Source organism: Barbus barbus (genome assembly GCF_936440315.1).
Source record: "Barbus barbus genome assembly, chromosome: 21".
Classification (NCBI taxonomy): Eukaryota; Metazoa; Chordata; class Actinopteri; order Cypriniformes; family Cyprinidae; genus Barbus; species Barbus barbus.
The window spans coordinates 27729812-27743673 of record NC_136749.1 but is presented as its reverse complement, the minus strand read 5'-3'; the positions used below and the strand labels follow the sequence as shown (position 1 = coordinate 27743673).

The window sequence follows — 13862 nt, the reverse complement described above, 5'->3', positions numbered from 1 at the left end:
GGCTCATGGGGACTCGGGTTCAAACCCAACATGACCTACTTTTCTGCCCACCGTTCTACTGTCCTAAAGAGAACGAATAAACAAAATAGACAAACAATAAAAATATAATAAAAACAATATATTAAAACAAAAATATTAATATCATAAAAATTCTAAATATAATAATTTAACATTATATATAAAATAACAAATCATATATAAAGTAAAAAAAAAACAAATCATGTTTTTCATATATTAAATGTTTTTATATTAAAATGTTTTTGCAATATTTTGGCTCTGGTTGGTATATATATATATGTATAATATATATTGCTGTTTAAGATTACATTTTGTTATCCTAGTGCGTGTAACTGTGAATTAAATATTCTTCCTTTCTTAAATAATTTTACTACATAAATATTATTCCTTCCTTTACTTGGCAACAACTGTTCGGCTAAAATTGCAAAAAAACTATAAATCTTATATAAATCATCAAAAAGGTGAAAAATATAGAGATATTTGCTAGTGTGCAGACCTCAAGGGAAGCGTGTGTGGTCAAGTGAGTGCTGTTCTCACCCCTCTGTGTCCTCTGGCAGATGGGACGTCCACGCTGTGCCTGTCCTCGGTGAGGGAGCTGCCGTCTCAGCTGCAGGATCTGTACCAGCAGGGCTTCATTCTAGCAGCTGTGCACCCCTTCGTCCACCCGTGCGGCCCCGAGCCCGCCAGCGTCCAGCGCCAGCTCTACCGGGCAGTGCTCATCAAAGTCTCTGACAGGTGGGGTCACAACACGCCTAATAGAAACATGACAGCTGCTTGCAACTCCACAGGTGGTGCTGACATTTATTAAAGGGGTCATGTCCCACTTTTTATAGCTCTGTTTTTTGCCTCAAATCCTTTATGATGTTTTTATAGTCCTCTATAATGTTAATTTATTGCACCACAAAACATCATAATTTTGTGTTTATGAGCATTTCCATCCTCCATCCTGTGATCCTTCAACTGGCTGTTATGCTACTGTACCTTTAAGACTCCATGTGTTGTTATTGGGTTGGATATGCTGTATTTGGTGCTGCCACATCCTCTTTATACTGTAAAGCCTGATTGCATTATAACTGGACTACAATATAGTCTGCACTATATACAAGAATAATCCGTTTTCCCCCCAATATGACTTCTGTGAATCATTTCTGCACTGCTATCTTTCATCAGTTTCTCCACTCACCTCGTCTGCCACTGATGACCCATAGTCGACCGTCAAATGATTTTTACACAAAATCTGCTCGCTCTGACTTTGCACATCATCCAGGAGTAAGAATATGTTCAGCTCACCAGGAAAGGAAGATGTGTAATTAAGTTACCAGGTTGAAGGAATAAACACTTCTGAGGAAGATTTAATAACCAGATTTGCCCAAATTTAGTATTACAAAATAAGAGTTTGAGGTGCATGAGGTGACTGCAGGAACAATAGCATATTTGCTTTATTGTTCGAGCTTTATCTGTAAAAGAAAACGTAAAATATAATATATAAACTACCGTTCTGTCCAAAAGTTTGGGGTCAGTAAGATAAGATTTATTATTTTATTTTTTATTTTTAAGAAGAATTAATACTTTTATTTGGAAAGGATGAATTAAATTGATCAAAAGTGGCAGTAAATGTTTAAGATTAAAATAAAAATTCAAATAAATGCAGTTTTTTATCATTCTAAACTACAACTAAAATGACTTGGAATAAAATAAACATTGAATAAAGGCAACCGTTCTCATTTTCTTTTAGTTTAAGATGAATAACGAAAATAACTAAAAAATTAATTTAATTAAAAATGTAACTAAATTTTTTTTTTTAAGTTATTATTAAAAGTAAATATATATATATTAAAATTAGGCATGTTAAAAAACACTCATGAAAATGAAAAAGAGACAAACTTAACTAAAAATGACAACAGAAAATATAAAAATATAAAATATAAAAAAAATATAAAATATAAAAATCTAGTTAATTTAATTTTAAATATTAACTGAAAATATAATAGTATCAAAGATACAAAATAACACTGCTTTTTAGTCCTCAAAAATCTTATCATGGCTTTAGCAAAAATATTAATCAGAAAATTCAGCTTTGAATCACAGGAATAAATTACAATTTGAAATATACTCAAATAGACAACAGTTGTTCTAAATTGTAATAATATTTCACAATATTAATGTTTTTACTGTATTTTTGATCAAATAAAAATGCAGCCTTGGTGAGCTTAAGTGACTTCTTTTAAAAATATTAAAAATAAATTGACTGACTCCAAACCTTTGAATGGTAGCATATATTCAGATCAAAGAGTCTGTCCACTTTGCTGCCTATTTATTTGGTGTTTTTAGTACAACTAACAGCAGATGTGCCATTGTTAAATCAGTTTTTTTCACTCCAGTCTATTACAGTGGTAGCAGCTATTTCAGATAAACCACCGCTAAACGATACATACAACTGAAAAAAATGTGATTGGCTGCTTTAAATGTCAGTCAAGCAGTGGACAGCGTAAGCCTTCATGCTGTTAGTCCAAAGTCTGTCTGCATGAGGCCAACACTTTACAGTCTGTCACACAGAGCTGATGAAGGTTGAAGAGCGGTTCGATAATCCTCTGGCAAAACTGTGGCAGGAACTCAAAGTCACATCCACTTCCTGCCTGCAGCGCTGCTGGATGGCCGTCACACAGCGTCCAGACCGGCGTAAAGGGCACTGAGCGGGAGACTGACTTCCACCCACACACACCACAGTCACATCTCCATCTGCATCAGAGACTGCAGGCATGTGTCTGACACCGCTGACCTCTTAGAGGAGATTCCCTGGAGGAAGGAAGTGAGGTAATGATGGGGCCGCGGCCCATGTGAAGGCCCCCCTTACCTCAGTGCTGAGATTCAGGTTTCCACTGATTTGAGAGACGAACGATGATGTAACTGAATGTGTTACTGCATAACCTGCCAACAAACAAGCATATGACATCACAGTCTTCGTTTACTTTGTTAAGTCTAATGATATTTCGAGTTGAATAGTCTCATTAGTGTCACTAAGACATGATGACTGTTTTCAGGTTGAAAAGAACCTGTTTATTTGTGGCAGTATAAGCTGGCTTTGGAGGGATTTTTTTTTAAAGTTGCAATGAAACACAAGTAGTGATTTGTTCTATCGTGCTGAATAAGAATATAGATTATTGAAAAAGAAAAACATGTAGGGCAGAGCTTGGGTTGTTGACTGGAGATGGGGGCATTTAAAAAAAAATGAATACTTTTATTCTGCAAGGATGCATTAAATTGATTCATTCATAATGTTACAAAACAAAAACAAAAAATAATGTTGTTTCTATGAACATTCTATTCATCAAAAAATACAGAAAAAATGTTTCACACTTTCAAAAAAATAAATAAATTAAGCAGCACAACTGTTTTCTAAGCTAACTGAAAAATGATATTGTTAACAATAAGAAATGTTTCTTGAGCAGCATATTAAAATGTTTTCTGAAGGATCGTGAAGACTGCTGAAAATGCTGAAAATTTCAATATTCAATATAGAATATGTTTATTTTATATTGTAATAATGTTTCACAGTTGTTCTGTTTTTACTGTACTTTTGATCAAATAAATGCAGCTTTGGTGAGCAGAAGAGACTTCCTTCAAAAATGTATTTCAAAACATGCATTTGGAATTTTCATTTTATGCCAACTATAAGATGGAAAACAATTATACACACCACCTTTAACATTCAGAACTAGAAAAAACTATTCGTTAAGTTAATTTGCAAGATATTTATAACATATGTGACCCTGACCACAAAACCAGTTATAAAGGTCAATTTATATTTATAAGCTAAATAAATAAGCTTTCCACTGATGTATGGTTTGTTATGATAGGACAATATTTGGCCGAGATACAACTATTTGAAAATCTAGAATCTGAGGGTGCAAAAAATCTAAAATATTGAGAAAATCCCGTTTAAAGTTGTCTAAATGAAGTTCTTAGCAATGCATATTACTAATCAAAAATTAAGTTTTGATATATTTACGGTAGGAAATTTACAAAATATCTTCATGGAACATGATCTTTACTTAATATCCGAATGATTTTTTGGCATAAAAGAAAAATCACAAATTTTGACCCATGCAATGTATTTTTGGCTATTGCTACAAATATACCCCAGCGACTTAAGACTGCTTTTGTGGTCCAGGGTCACATATAAAAATACTATGATATTTGTAAATATGCTGAGAAACACGAAGCAATTTAATTGACCTGACTTTATGTTTTGTGGAAATTATCTTAAATCCTGGCCTCTAATGTTAGGGTTGAGACCAGCAGGTTTCAGGGGCCAATGCAGAGCACATTAATGAACCTTTAGTTCCCAATTGGCACCTTAGCACCTTGTGTAAGGAAAACGTGGATGCAGTGTGGACTCTGTGGCATCTGATCTGAGTCTCAGAGCGGTCATAGCTCCAGGGCCGGATAGTGACGCAAACTCAAAAGCCCTGGAATTATTCAGTTTTTATGTGTTTCATCCTGGCAAATGAAGGTTTAATACAAAACATTAAGAAGGAAAAATTCCTCTTTATATTACTGTTGATCTTCTGGCTACTCTTCTTCTACACATGAGTGTAATTTTCCACTTGAAACAGCACTTTGTGAGGGCCGGTATGAGCTTGAGCTGTAAACTGTACTGTAACATTACACAGTTCAATGGATGTCATGATGAACTCTTGGCACAACCTCCCCTCATGTTAATGTGTCATGCACTGAAAAGCAAGAATGCTCACGCAAAAACTCATTATTAAAGGCATATACACACTCCATCACTCATCTTAAAGGAACTGTTGACCCAGAAATGACAATTTAGTTTCAAACCCATATTGTATGCAGTCAGTTTATTTAAATGGAACACAAAAGGAGACATTTTAAGGAATGCAGACACTCCATGTTTCGATACAACAACAACTCATAGTGATTGTCAAAAAACGGCTGTATGGTTTAGCTAAAAAAAAATAGCACTCAACATTCCTATATATTTACAAAAACATTAACATTAAAAAAATAAACAACAATTTATGTAGATATTTACTGATCAAAACAGTCTTTTCTGCTCACCAAGGCTGCATTTATTTAATCAAAACTATGTTTTGTGAACTAAAATTATTACAATTTAAAATAACTGTTTACTATTTGAATTTATTTTAAAATGTAATTTTATTCCTTTGATGCAAAGCTGGATTTTCAGCATCTTTATTCCAGTCTTCAGTATCACATGATCCTTCAGAAATCCTTCTAATGTGCTAAATAGCTGCTCAAGAAACATTTCTATTAGATGTATAGACTACTTGTATGGTTACTTTTTGTCACTTGGGAGCTCCCAGTAACTGTATGATTTTGTCATTTGGAAAATGGCAGTCTGAATAACAATCCTCTAACTATTCAATTTTGGGTTCGGCAGAAGAAAGAAGGTCATATGAGTTCAGAACAACATGAGAGTGAGTAAATAAAGACAGAATTTTCAGATGAACTCTTCCTTTAAGAAGTCATGTTTCATCCATAGAGTAGGCGTGATGTTGGGATGATGTGCATGTGTTGTTCATAGTGAAGACTTAAGAGACCAAGAGCACAAAGAGAAGAAAGAAGATCAGACTTGGATTCTGTCACGTGTGCGTGTTTGCGAGGAATCGTAGTATCGAGACGTCTGCCAACCTTTGATGGCTTCAGCAAAGCTGCCTTGCTTTATCTTTGGCGTCTGTCACCGTGGAGACAGTTGCTCGCATCAGCAGCGGCCCTGAGGGATAAACCTGAGAAAAAAAAATCAAGAGAGAGGTGAGATATCAAACAGGGCACAGCTCTACTCCTCCCCTGCCAATCCCAGCAATCACAGAGGAGAGGGAGGAAAAGTGCAGATGAAAGAAAACCTTCATGTAGCCATTCCTCGCTCTCCCAAAACAAACAGACCCAAAAACGTCCAGAGGAGAAGACAAGAGAGCTGGAGAGGGGACGAGGAGGAGGAAACAGAAGAAAATGAGAGATGAAAGAAGGATCTGTCGGGAAATCCAGCTAAAAGCAACTACTGATCGTCTGAGCTGGTCATTACTTGGTTTAGATGGTTGATTCGCTGGTAGTCCATTTTGATCAGGCTAATTAAAACTGGTAGAAGACCTTCTAGAGGTAAATGTTATCATTTAATCTCAGTGAAGTTTCATCTTTACAAGGATATAGAGATATAAAATGCACGTGAAGAGGGGTTCAGATCTTCATTGCTGAGATTTTATCTAAAAGTCAAATTTCTTTTCACAATAGTTTCAAAGCAGTTTTACAGAAAGTCATACTGTTATGGCCTCTATGCATTAACATTGAACAGTTTTAGGGCTATATTGTAATTATAATGTTGTCTAGCACATCGTTGGGGTAAAGATTTTGGTTAAAATTACTTGTATCGAGGTAAAGAATTTGGCTAAAAATTACTTGTATTACGGTAAAGATATTGGTTAAAAATTACTTTTATTGTGGGAAAGATGTTTAAAAATGACTTGTATGGGGGTAAAGATGTTTAAAACAACTTGTATCAGGGTAAAGATTTTGGCTAAAAATTACTTGTATTACGGTAAAGATATCGGTTAAAAATTACTTTTATTGTGGGAAAGATGTTTAAAATAACTTGTATCAGGGTAAAGATTTTGGTTAAATATTACTTGCATTGTGGTAAATAACTTCATTAAAAATTACTTGATATTTTGGTTAAAAATTACTTGTACTGTGGTAAAGATGTTATTTAAAATGACTTGTATCACGGTAAAGACGTTTCAGTATTAGGCTACTTGTATAGTAAAAATTACTTGTATTGTGGTAAAGATGCTGGTTAAAAACGACTGATACTGAGTTATGATTTTGGTTAAAAATTACTTGCATTGTAGTGAAGATTTTAGTTCAAATTCACGTACATCGAGGTAAAGATTTTCATCATATCGCCCACCTCTAAGTAATTTAAACGGGGAGCTGATTCAACACCTTCACCTGTTGTTGTTCTAGTATAGTAGAAAAATACAGAGGAGATGGGATGGAGTTCAGACGTCAGTCAACCACATGTTCCAGTGTTTAATATTCACCCAGAGTCTCTGGATGCAGGCCCAGCTCTCCCACATCAGGATTAGCCGCTGTGTGTGGAGCTCATAGTAGGTGACATTGCTACAGTTTCCCCTCCGAAACTCACCCAAACCAGACGCTACACCGCTAAAGCAGGAGCTGCTCCTGACTTCTGGCCCGTGTAGACACAAACATCACAACTGTGAAGGAGAATCTCGTTATTAGCGTCGGCAGGCCAGTTTTAAAGCGATTTGCCGGGCATTACTTATAACCTAGCGGTGAATGTGTGCGGTAGCTGACTGTGTTTATAATTCCAAATGTCAACTGTCAAGCCCCCCATGTTCAATTTTAGTTACAGTTCCACTTCAGCGACGAGGGTGGGTGATTTATGCATCATTTTTTTGATAATTGCCGAGCACCTCACAGGGGTACCGGTACAGACCAGAAACCATTAAGGCCGATATGCTTGAATAACATTATTCATGGCTCGGTAAATAAGCTGACATCAAGAAAGATGTGATACATTATTAATGCAGTGATTAAAGATGGGGATACCTAGGTTTGATGGATCCCATCGAAGGTTGTTGTCATGGCAATGCCACAGAATTGCACACGCACACAGCTGGATTTAGCCTCCAGACCCGGAAACACTGAATCTGACAGAAACAGTGATATCGGCATTCCTGTGGGCAAAGATAGAGAGAGGTGAAAACACATACACACACACACACACACTCGCACACACCAACTAAGATGATCCGCAGGCAAACAGGCGTTTGCCAACAGTGCAACCCAGCTGTGTCTAAGATCTGTGTCTGAGAAAAACCTTTGAGCGAACCGTTTCTGAAGGAAGTCTAGATCGGTGTTGCTTAAAGCTTTTTATTCCCAGAAGCGGCACTCCTGCGAGCAAGCTGCTGGATCTTTTCTGTCAAAGTTACTGCTGTTTAACCCGCTAAAGCGTTTCCACAAACAGCCTCGGTGCTGCCAAGAACTGTGGATCGCTCTTCTGTAGGTGCATTAAGCCTGTAGGAAAGAAATATCACAAATGTAATCTCTTTACAGGAAAAGTTCATGCAAAAGTGAGAAATCTGTATTTACTCACTTTCATGCTGGTGTATTTTTCAGTGGAACACAAAAGAAGAATCAGCATATGGTTCTTTTGAATGAAAAAGTTCATAGTGACCACAGGATGTATAGGGTGACTAAAGAAAAATTCCATTTCTTAAAATAAATCATTTGAGATCAAATGGAGAGCAAATGCAGAAGTGGAGAAATAGAAAGCTGAGGTCTCCTGCTTCTCACATTTTCTTCCTCCTGATTTAGTAGTGATCCCAGTATGGGTGATCTCAGGTTATCTCATAACAAGTGGTCAGCAAAATCAAAAACAGATTAGAAAAAAGGTTCCAAAACAATCCAAAATTTTAATTTGTTGATAAATCCACATACAAACCTGTCAATCATGTACTGGGCTACAAAAAGGGTTTCTGAAATGTTCTTTTTTTATTTGAAAAAAAAAATAATAATCTGACCAAGGCTTCATTTACTTGATCATAAATGCAGTGAAAAAAGTAATATTATAAAATATTATTATATTTTAAAACAACCGTGTTTTATTTGAATATATTGTAAAATGTAATTTATTCTAGTGATGCGAAGCTGGATTTTCAGCATCATTACTTCAGTCTTCAATGTCACATGATCCTTCAGAAATCATTCTCATATGCTCAACAATATCATATCAAACATTTTTGATTATTAGCTGATTATTTTTGTGGAAAATTAGATTTTTCTTCAGGATTCTTTGATGAATAGTAAGTTTAACAGAATGGCATTTATTTGAAATAGATATTTAAATGCCTTCTGTTTAAATTTTGATCAATTTAATGTGTTAATGCAAAATTGGATTGAACCCAAATTTAGGGAGCTTGAAAAATGCATTCAACTCAAGATGTCATGTTTGTAGTGAGATTGTAATTTGAAGTATATTTGAAAGCCAGCTTTTTGCTTTTTGTATTATCACAAGTGGTTATAGGACTCTAGACTCGCAATTGCTCAGATGGTAGGAAATCTTCTTATTTACATTACAAAATTCACCAACATGTCAGGGGCCATGATTAATTGCAAGAAAGCATGTTTTTCCTTTTTTATTATTGTTAATCACACTAAATTAACTTGTTAAATAGACAGGCCTTTCATTCTGCCGCTCATACGCTGCTCAGATTTGTTTATCTTCATGTTAAAGCCAGACTGCAGCATCCAGTCGTACGTGCTGCAGGAACACCATGAGGGGAATGTGTTCAGGCAGCAGATGGCCGTGTGTTGGCGGGAAGTGTGAATTCATGTGTGTGTGTGTGTGTGTATGACAGAGGTGAGTCAGGGCCCTGCTGTGCTGCGACTTTTTGGTTAGATAGAGCTCTGGGTTAGTGGGTTTAATCTCCGTCCCAAATGCCACATGCACACAGAAGATGGGAAGAGAAGACGCTGGAATGGGTGCCCCTGAGATCAGCAAAAAAAAGAGCTTTTGAGTTTGGATCACTCATAATAATAGAGAGATAACCACGCCCCCAACACATGCCATTGGTTGAGTCCAACACCACACTCTCAGAGAAAAAAGATACAAAGCTGTCCCTGGAGTGGTGCATTTTTAAACAGTGCATCGTTGTACCCTTTTTACTCCTAAAGATTGCATATTAGTACCTTAAAGAAATAGTACAAAAATGAAAATCTGCTGAAAATGTACCAATCCTCAGGCCATGTAAGACATAGATGAGTTTGTTTCTTCATCAGAACAGATTTGGAGAAGTTTAGCATTACATCACTTGTTCAGCTATAGATCATTTGCAGTGAATGGGTGCCGTCATAATGACGAGTCCAAACAGCTGATAAAAACATCACAATAATCCATCAAGTCCATCAATTAACATCTTGTGAAGTGAAAAGCTGTGTGTTTGTAAGAAAAACAAATCCATCATTAAAGTGTTTTAACATTAAACTGTTGCTTCTGGCCAAACTATGAGTCCATAATCCATAATAACACTTCCTGTTGTACTCTTACATCAAAAGCCACCAGCAAAGTGATGTAATGATGTTTCTGATGAAGTAACAAACTCATCTTCACCTTGGATGGCCTGAGGGTACATTTTCAGCAAGTTTTCATTTTTTGGGTGAACTATTCTTTTAAAGATACATGTTAGTTCCCAAATGATACACATTAGTACCTTTTGAAAGGGTAATGCCCCGTTCCCCTTCGTGGATTGCTTTTGTACCTTTTTTTTCTGAGAGCGAACAGGGAGACTTTACTAAACCTACAAGTATTTTACTTACAGTTGACTCTGCATATTAAACTGGGATTGAAAGTATTTTAACATCGAATAAACGACACACTTCACCTTTAACAATGCCCCAGGAAATCACCTCTGAGACAGAAAGCAGAACTCAAGTATTACACCTGCTCATTTAGTGCAAATGTGTCTTTCTAGCACTCATTTCTTGCCAACCCTGTGCAAAATGTTTCCAATAATAAACCTTGTGAACAGATGTTCTCCATCTTCTCACTAACGTTATGTATAATCAGGTTGAAAAAAATGAACTTTTTCAAGTTTGTCGGTGATATATCGCTGCTCTGTTTAAGAGTGGTATGTTTGACATTAAACCGGGATTCCCCTCTCTCTCTTCAGCTGGGAGAATAATCCGGCAGACTTTGAGCCTTACCATCTCAAACTGGAGGAATGCATGTCTGCAGACCAGATTCCCACCACAGAGCACATCCAAGGATACGTGAAGAAAGTAAGGACCTCCTGTTTAGCTTCTTGTACACAGTTGGAGCACATGAATCATGAATATTCAAATCTGCTCACACATATTGAAATGTTGCCAAACATTTCTGCCAAAACTTACTACAGTTATCAGTTCTGCCTAAAACTTATCTGCACTGCTGTTTACTGCATGTAAGGTAGATGCACTATGGGACTGACTCCTTTATGAAGGATATATGTGACCCTGGACCACAAAACCAGTCATAAGGGTACATTTTTCAAAACTGAGATTTATAAATAATCTGAAAGCTGAATAAATAATCTTTCCATTGATGTATGGTTTGTTATGATTGGACAATATTTGGCAACTATTTGAAAATCTGGAATCTGAGGGTGCAAAAAAAATCAAAATATTGAAATAAATCCCCTTTAAATTTGGCCAAATTAAGTTCTTAGCAATGCATATTACTAATCAAAAATTAAGTTTTGAAATATTTATAGTAAGAAATTTACTAAATATCTTCATGGTGCATGATCTTTACTTAATATCCTAATGATTTTTGACATAAAAGAAAAATCAATAATTTTGATCCATACAGTGTATGTTTGGCTATTGCTATAAATATACCCCAGTGACTTAAGACTGGTTTTGTGGTCCAGGGTCACATGTGTAGTGCTGCTTTAGAATATGGCCCAAGCCTAATTAAATAAACTCTGATATCTCTGATATCTGTAAACTCTGATATCTATATTATCGTGGTATTTATTAACTATATTCATCTCTAGTTTCATTTTAAGTTTTTTTTTTGTTATTAATACTGATCTTTTCATTTTTGGTTCTTATGGCTTTTTTTTTTTTTTTTTTTTTTCATGACTCCAATAGTTTATTTTTTTTAAGACAGTCTTTTCTGGGTTGGCTAGAGAGAGATTAAAATTGTTAAAAAAAAATCTCAGTACAAATAATTACATTTATTCTCAAATATAAAAATAATTATCAAAAAACAATATGGCAAAAGAAGGCCTTATAAAAGGCCAACATTTGGAACAACCTTTGTGCGTCTATGATGCCTTAAAATGCTGCCTATGTAGGAAGCACACTAAGTTCTGGAACATAGCAATTATAAAATCGTAAATTAATATAGCAACTCCTTAAAACCATGTAAAGTTGTCCATAATGCAAAAAATACCAGTCACCAAAAAGTGACTTACCAAATATTTCTATTTCAAATAAATTCTGTTCTTTTGAACATTCTATTTATCAAACATTCTGGAGAAATTTAATATCTATACAGGGAAAATTATATCTATACAGTGTATATACATTCTGAAGGATCATGTGACACTGAAGACTGGAGTAATGATGCTGAAAATTCAGCTTTGATCACAGAAATAAATAAAATTTTAAAATATATATAAAAAACAGTTATTTTAAATTTTAATAATATTTCATGTTTATTTTGATCAAATACACGTTGCCTAAGTGAGTGTAAGAGACTTTTAAAAAACATTTGCAAATCTTACCGTCCCCAAACTTTCATCTGAACTCTCCCTGTGTCTATATACTTCTTGGAGATCACAGAACTGTTGAGGTGCATCTGCGGTGCACATCCGGGCGCAATTAATCGCCATGATCCATCACGACAATGATCCTTCCCCCCGTCACATCAAACTCGGAAATTATTCAGTGCCCCTTCACCGGCGGAGGAGCCCGGCGAGAAAAAATGGCTTCTTATCTATGCAATTTCATTTGCATCATTGTTGCAAATATAATGACAGGACTCCCGGCGTCAGCGTTCAATATGCATTAAACAATGCAACTGGAAAGGACGGGCCTGTTCCCGGTTTAATTTTAGAGAAAATAACCTGCACACCTCATGGAAACTGATTCAGTTGGTGTGGGCGAAGGCGTCAGAAGGAGATAGTGGTGGCAGGCCTCAGGCTGGCCTTTATTAAAGCAGCATAATGGAAAATGGCATCATTAGCATTCCTTGACAGTTAACGATTCAATTTGGTTTGATGAGAATTCAAATATTGGCTTCCAAACGCGAACTGACAATAAAGTGGTAGATGCTCGACTGATTTGGGATGCAGAGGGCAGTCAATGGTGGACCGCTGCCATTGTAATCAGCGCTTGCTAATTTCAAATAGCTGATGGTGTAGAAGAAAGAAAGCCGCTTTTGCAATATATTGTTTTGAACTGCTTTTTATTGTCAGGGTAATGTGGCATATCAATCGTTTTAATGTTCCTCCAATGAGGAAACTGGAAATGAATGAAACTACTTTTTTGAATTTAAACTTCTTATCTCATTCAACAACACAAACACGATGCTACGCAAAGCCCTCGGCGCTGTGAGAGGTTGTCTGCTCGTCCATGTTGACTCAATTTTTTAAAAGATCTGCTTACCAACAAGACCTACAGAAATCAAATCGAAAAATATAAAGGCACAGTTAACCGTGTAATGTCATATTTGGAGGATGTACACTACTGGTCAAAAGTTTGGAATAATTCTATTTTATTTTTATTTTTTTTTGAAAGAAGTCAAGTCAAGTCACCTTTATTTATATAGCGCTTTTAACAATACAGATTGTGCCAAAGCACTTAACGATTTCAAATTGGAGGATAGAGTGTCAGTAATGTATAAAAACAAGATTAAACACTCAATTTTCAGTTAAAGGCATTTCATTATTGAATTCAGAGATGTCACTGTCTAGATCAGTTTTGTTTAGATAGTATCTGCAAAATCAAATTGACGATAATCGCTAGAAATTAAATGTCCCTAACTGAGCAAGCCAGAGGCGACAGCGGCAAGGAATCAAAACTCCCTCTGTGACAGAATGGAGGAAAAAAAAAACTTGGGAGAAACCAGGCTCAGTCGGGGGGCTAGTTCTCCTCTGGCCAGGAGATAATTGTTTATTGATTGTTTACTTATTGTTTTAATTAAAATTTAAATGTATTTATTTCTATTTTATATTGTTGCAATTTCTAACAATAATAGTATTATGTAGTTAGGTATTTTATTATATTTGTAGTTA

At 35.7% G+C, this 13862-nt stretch overlaps 1 protein-coding gene across 2 annotated transcripts in view; it reads left to right on the top strand.

Moving 5' to 3' along the window:
- Positions 1-13862, top strand: part of LOC306887933 (raftlin-like) — an 84953-nt gene that overhangs the window by 33491 nt on the left and 37600 nt on the right. For both annotated transcript variants that reach the window (XM_079445983.1, XM_079445984.1), the window contains exons 3-4: positions 576-753; positions 10752-10860. In XM_079445983.1, the coding sequence (XP_079302109.1) occupies positions 576-753; positions 10752-10860 (287 nt within the window). The remainder of the gene's footprint in view (positions 1-575; positions 754-10751; positions 10861-13862) is intronic.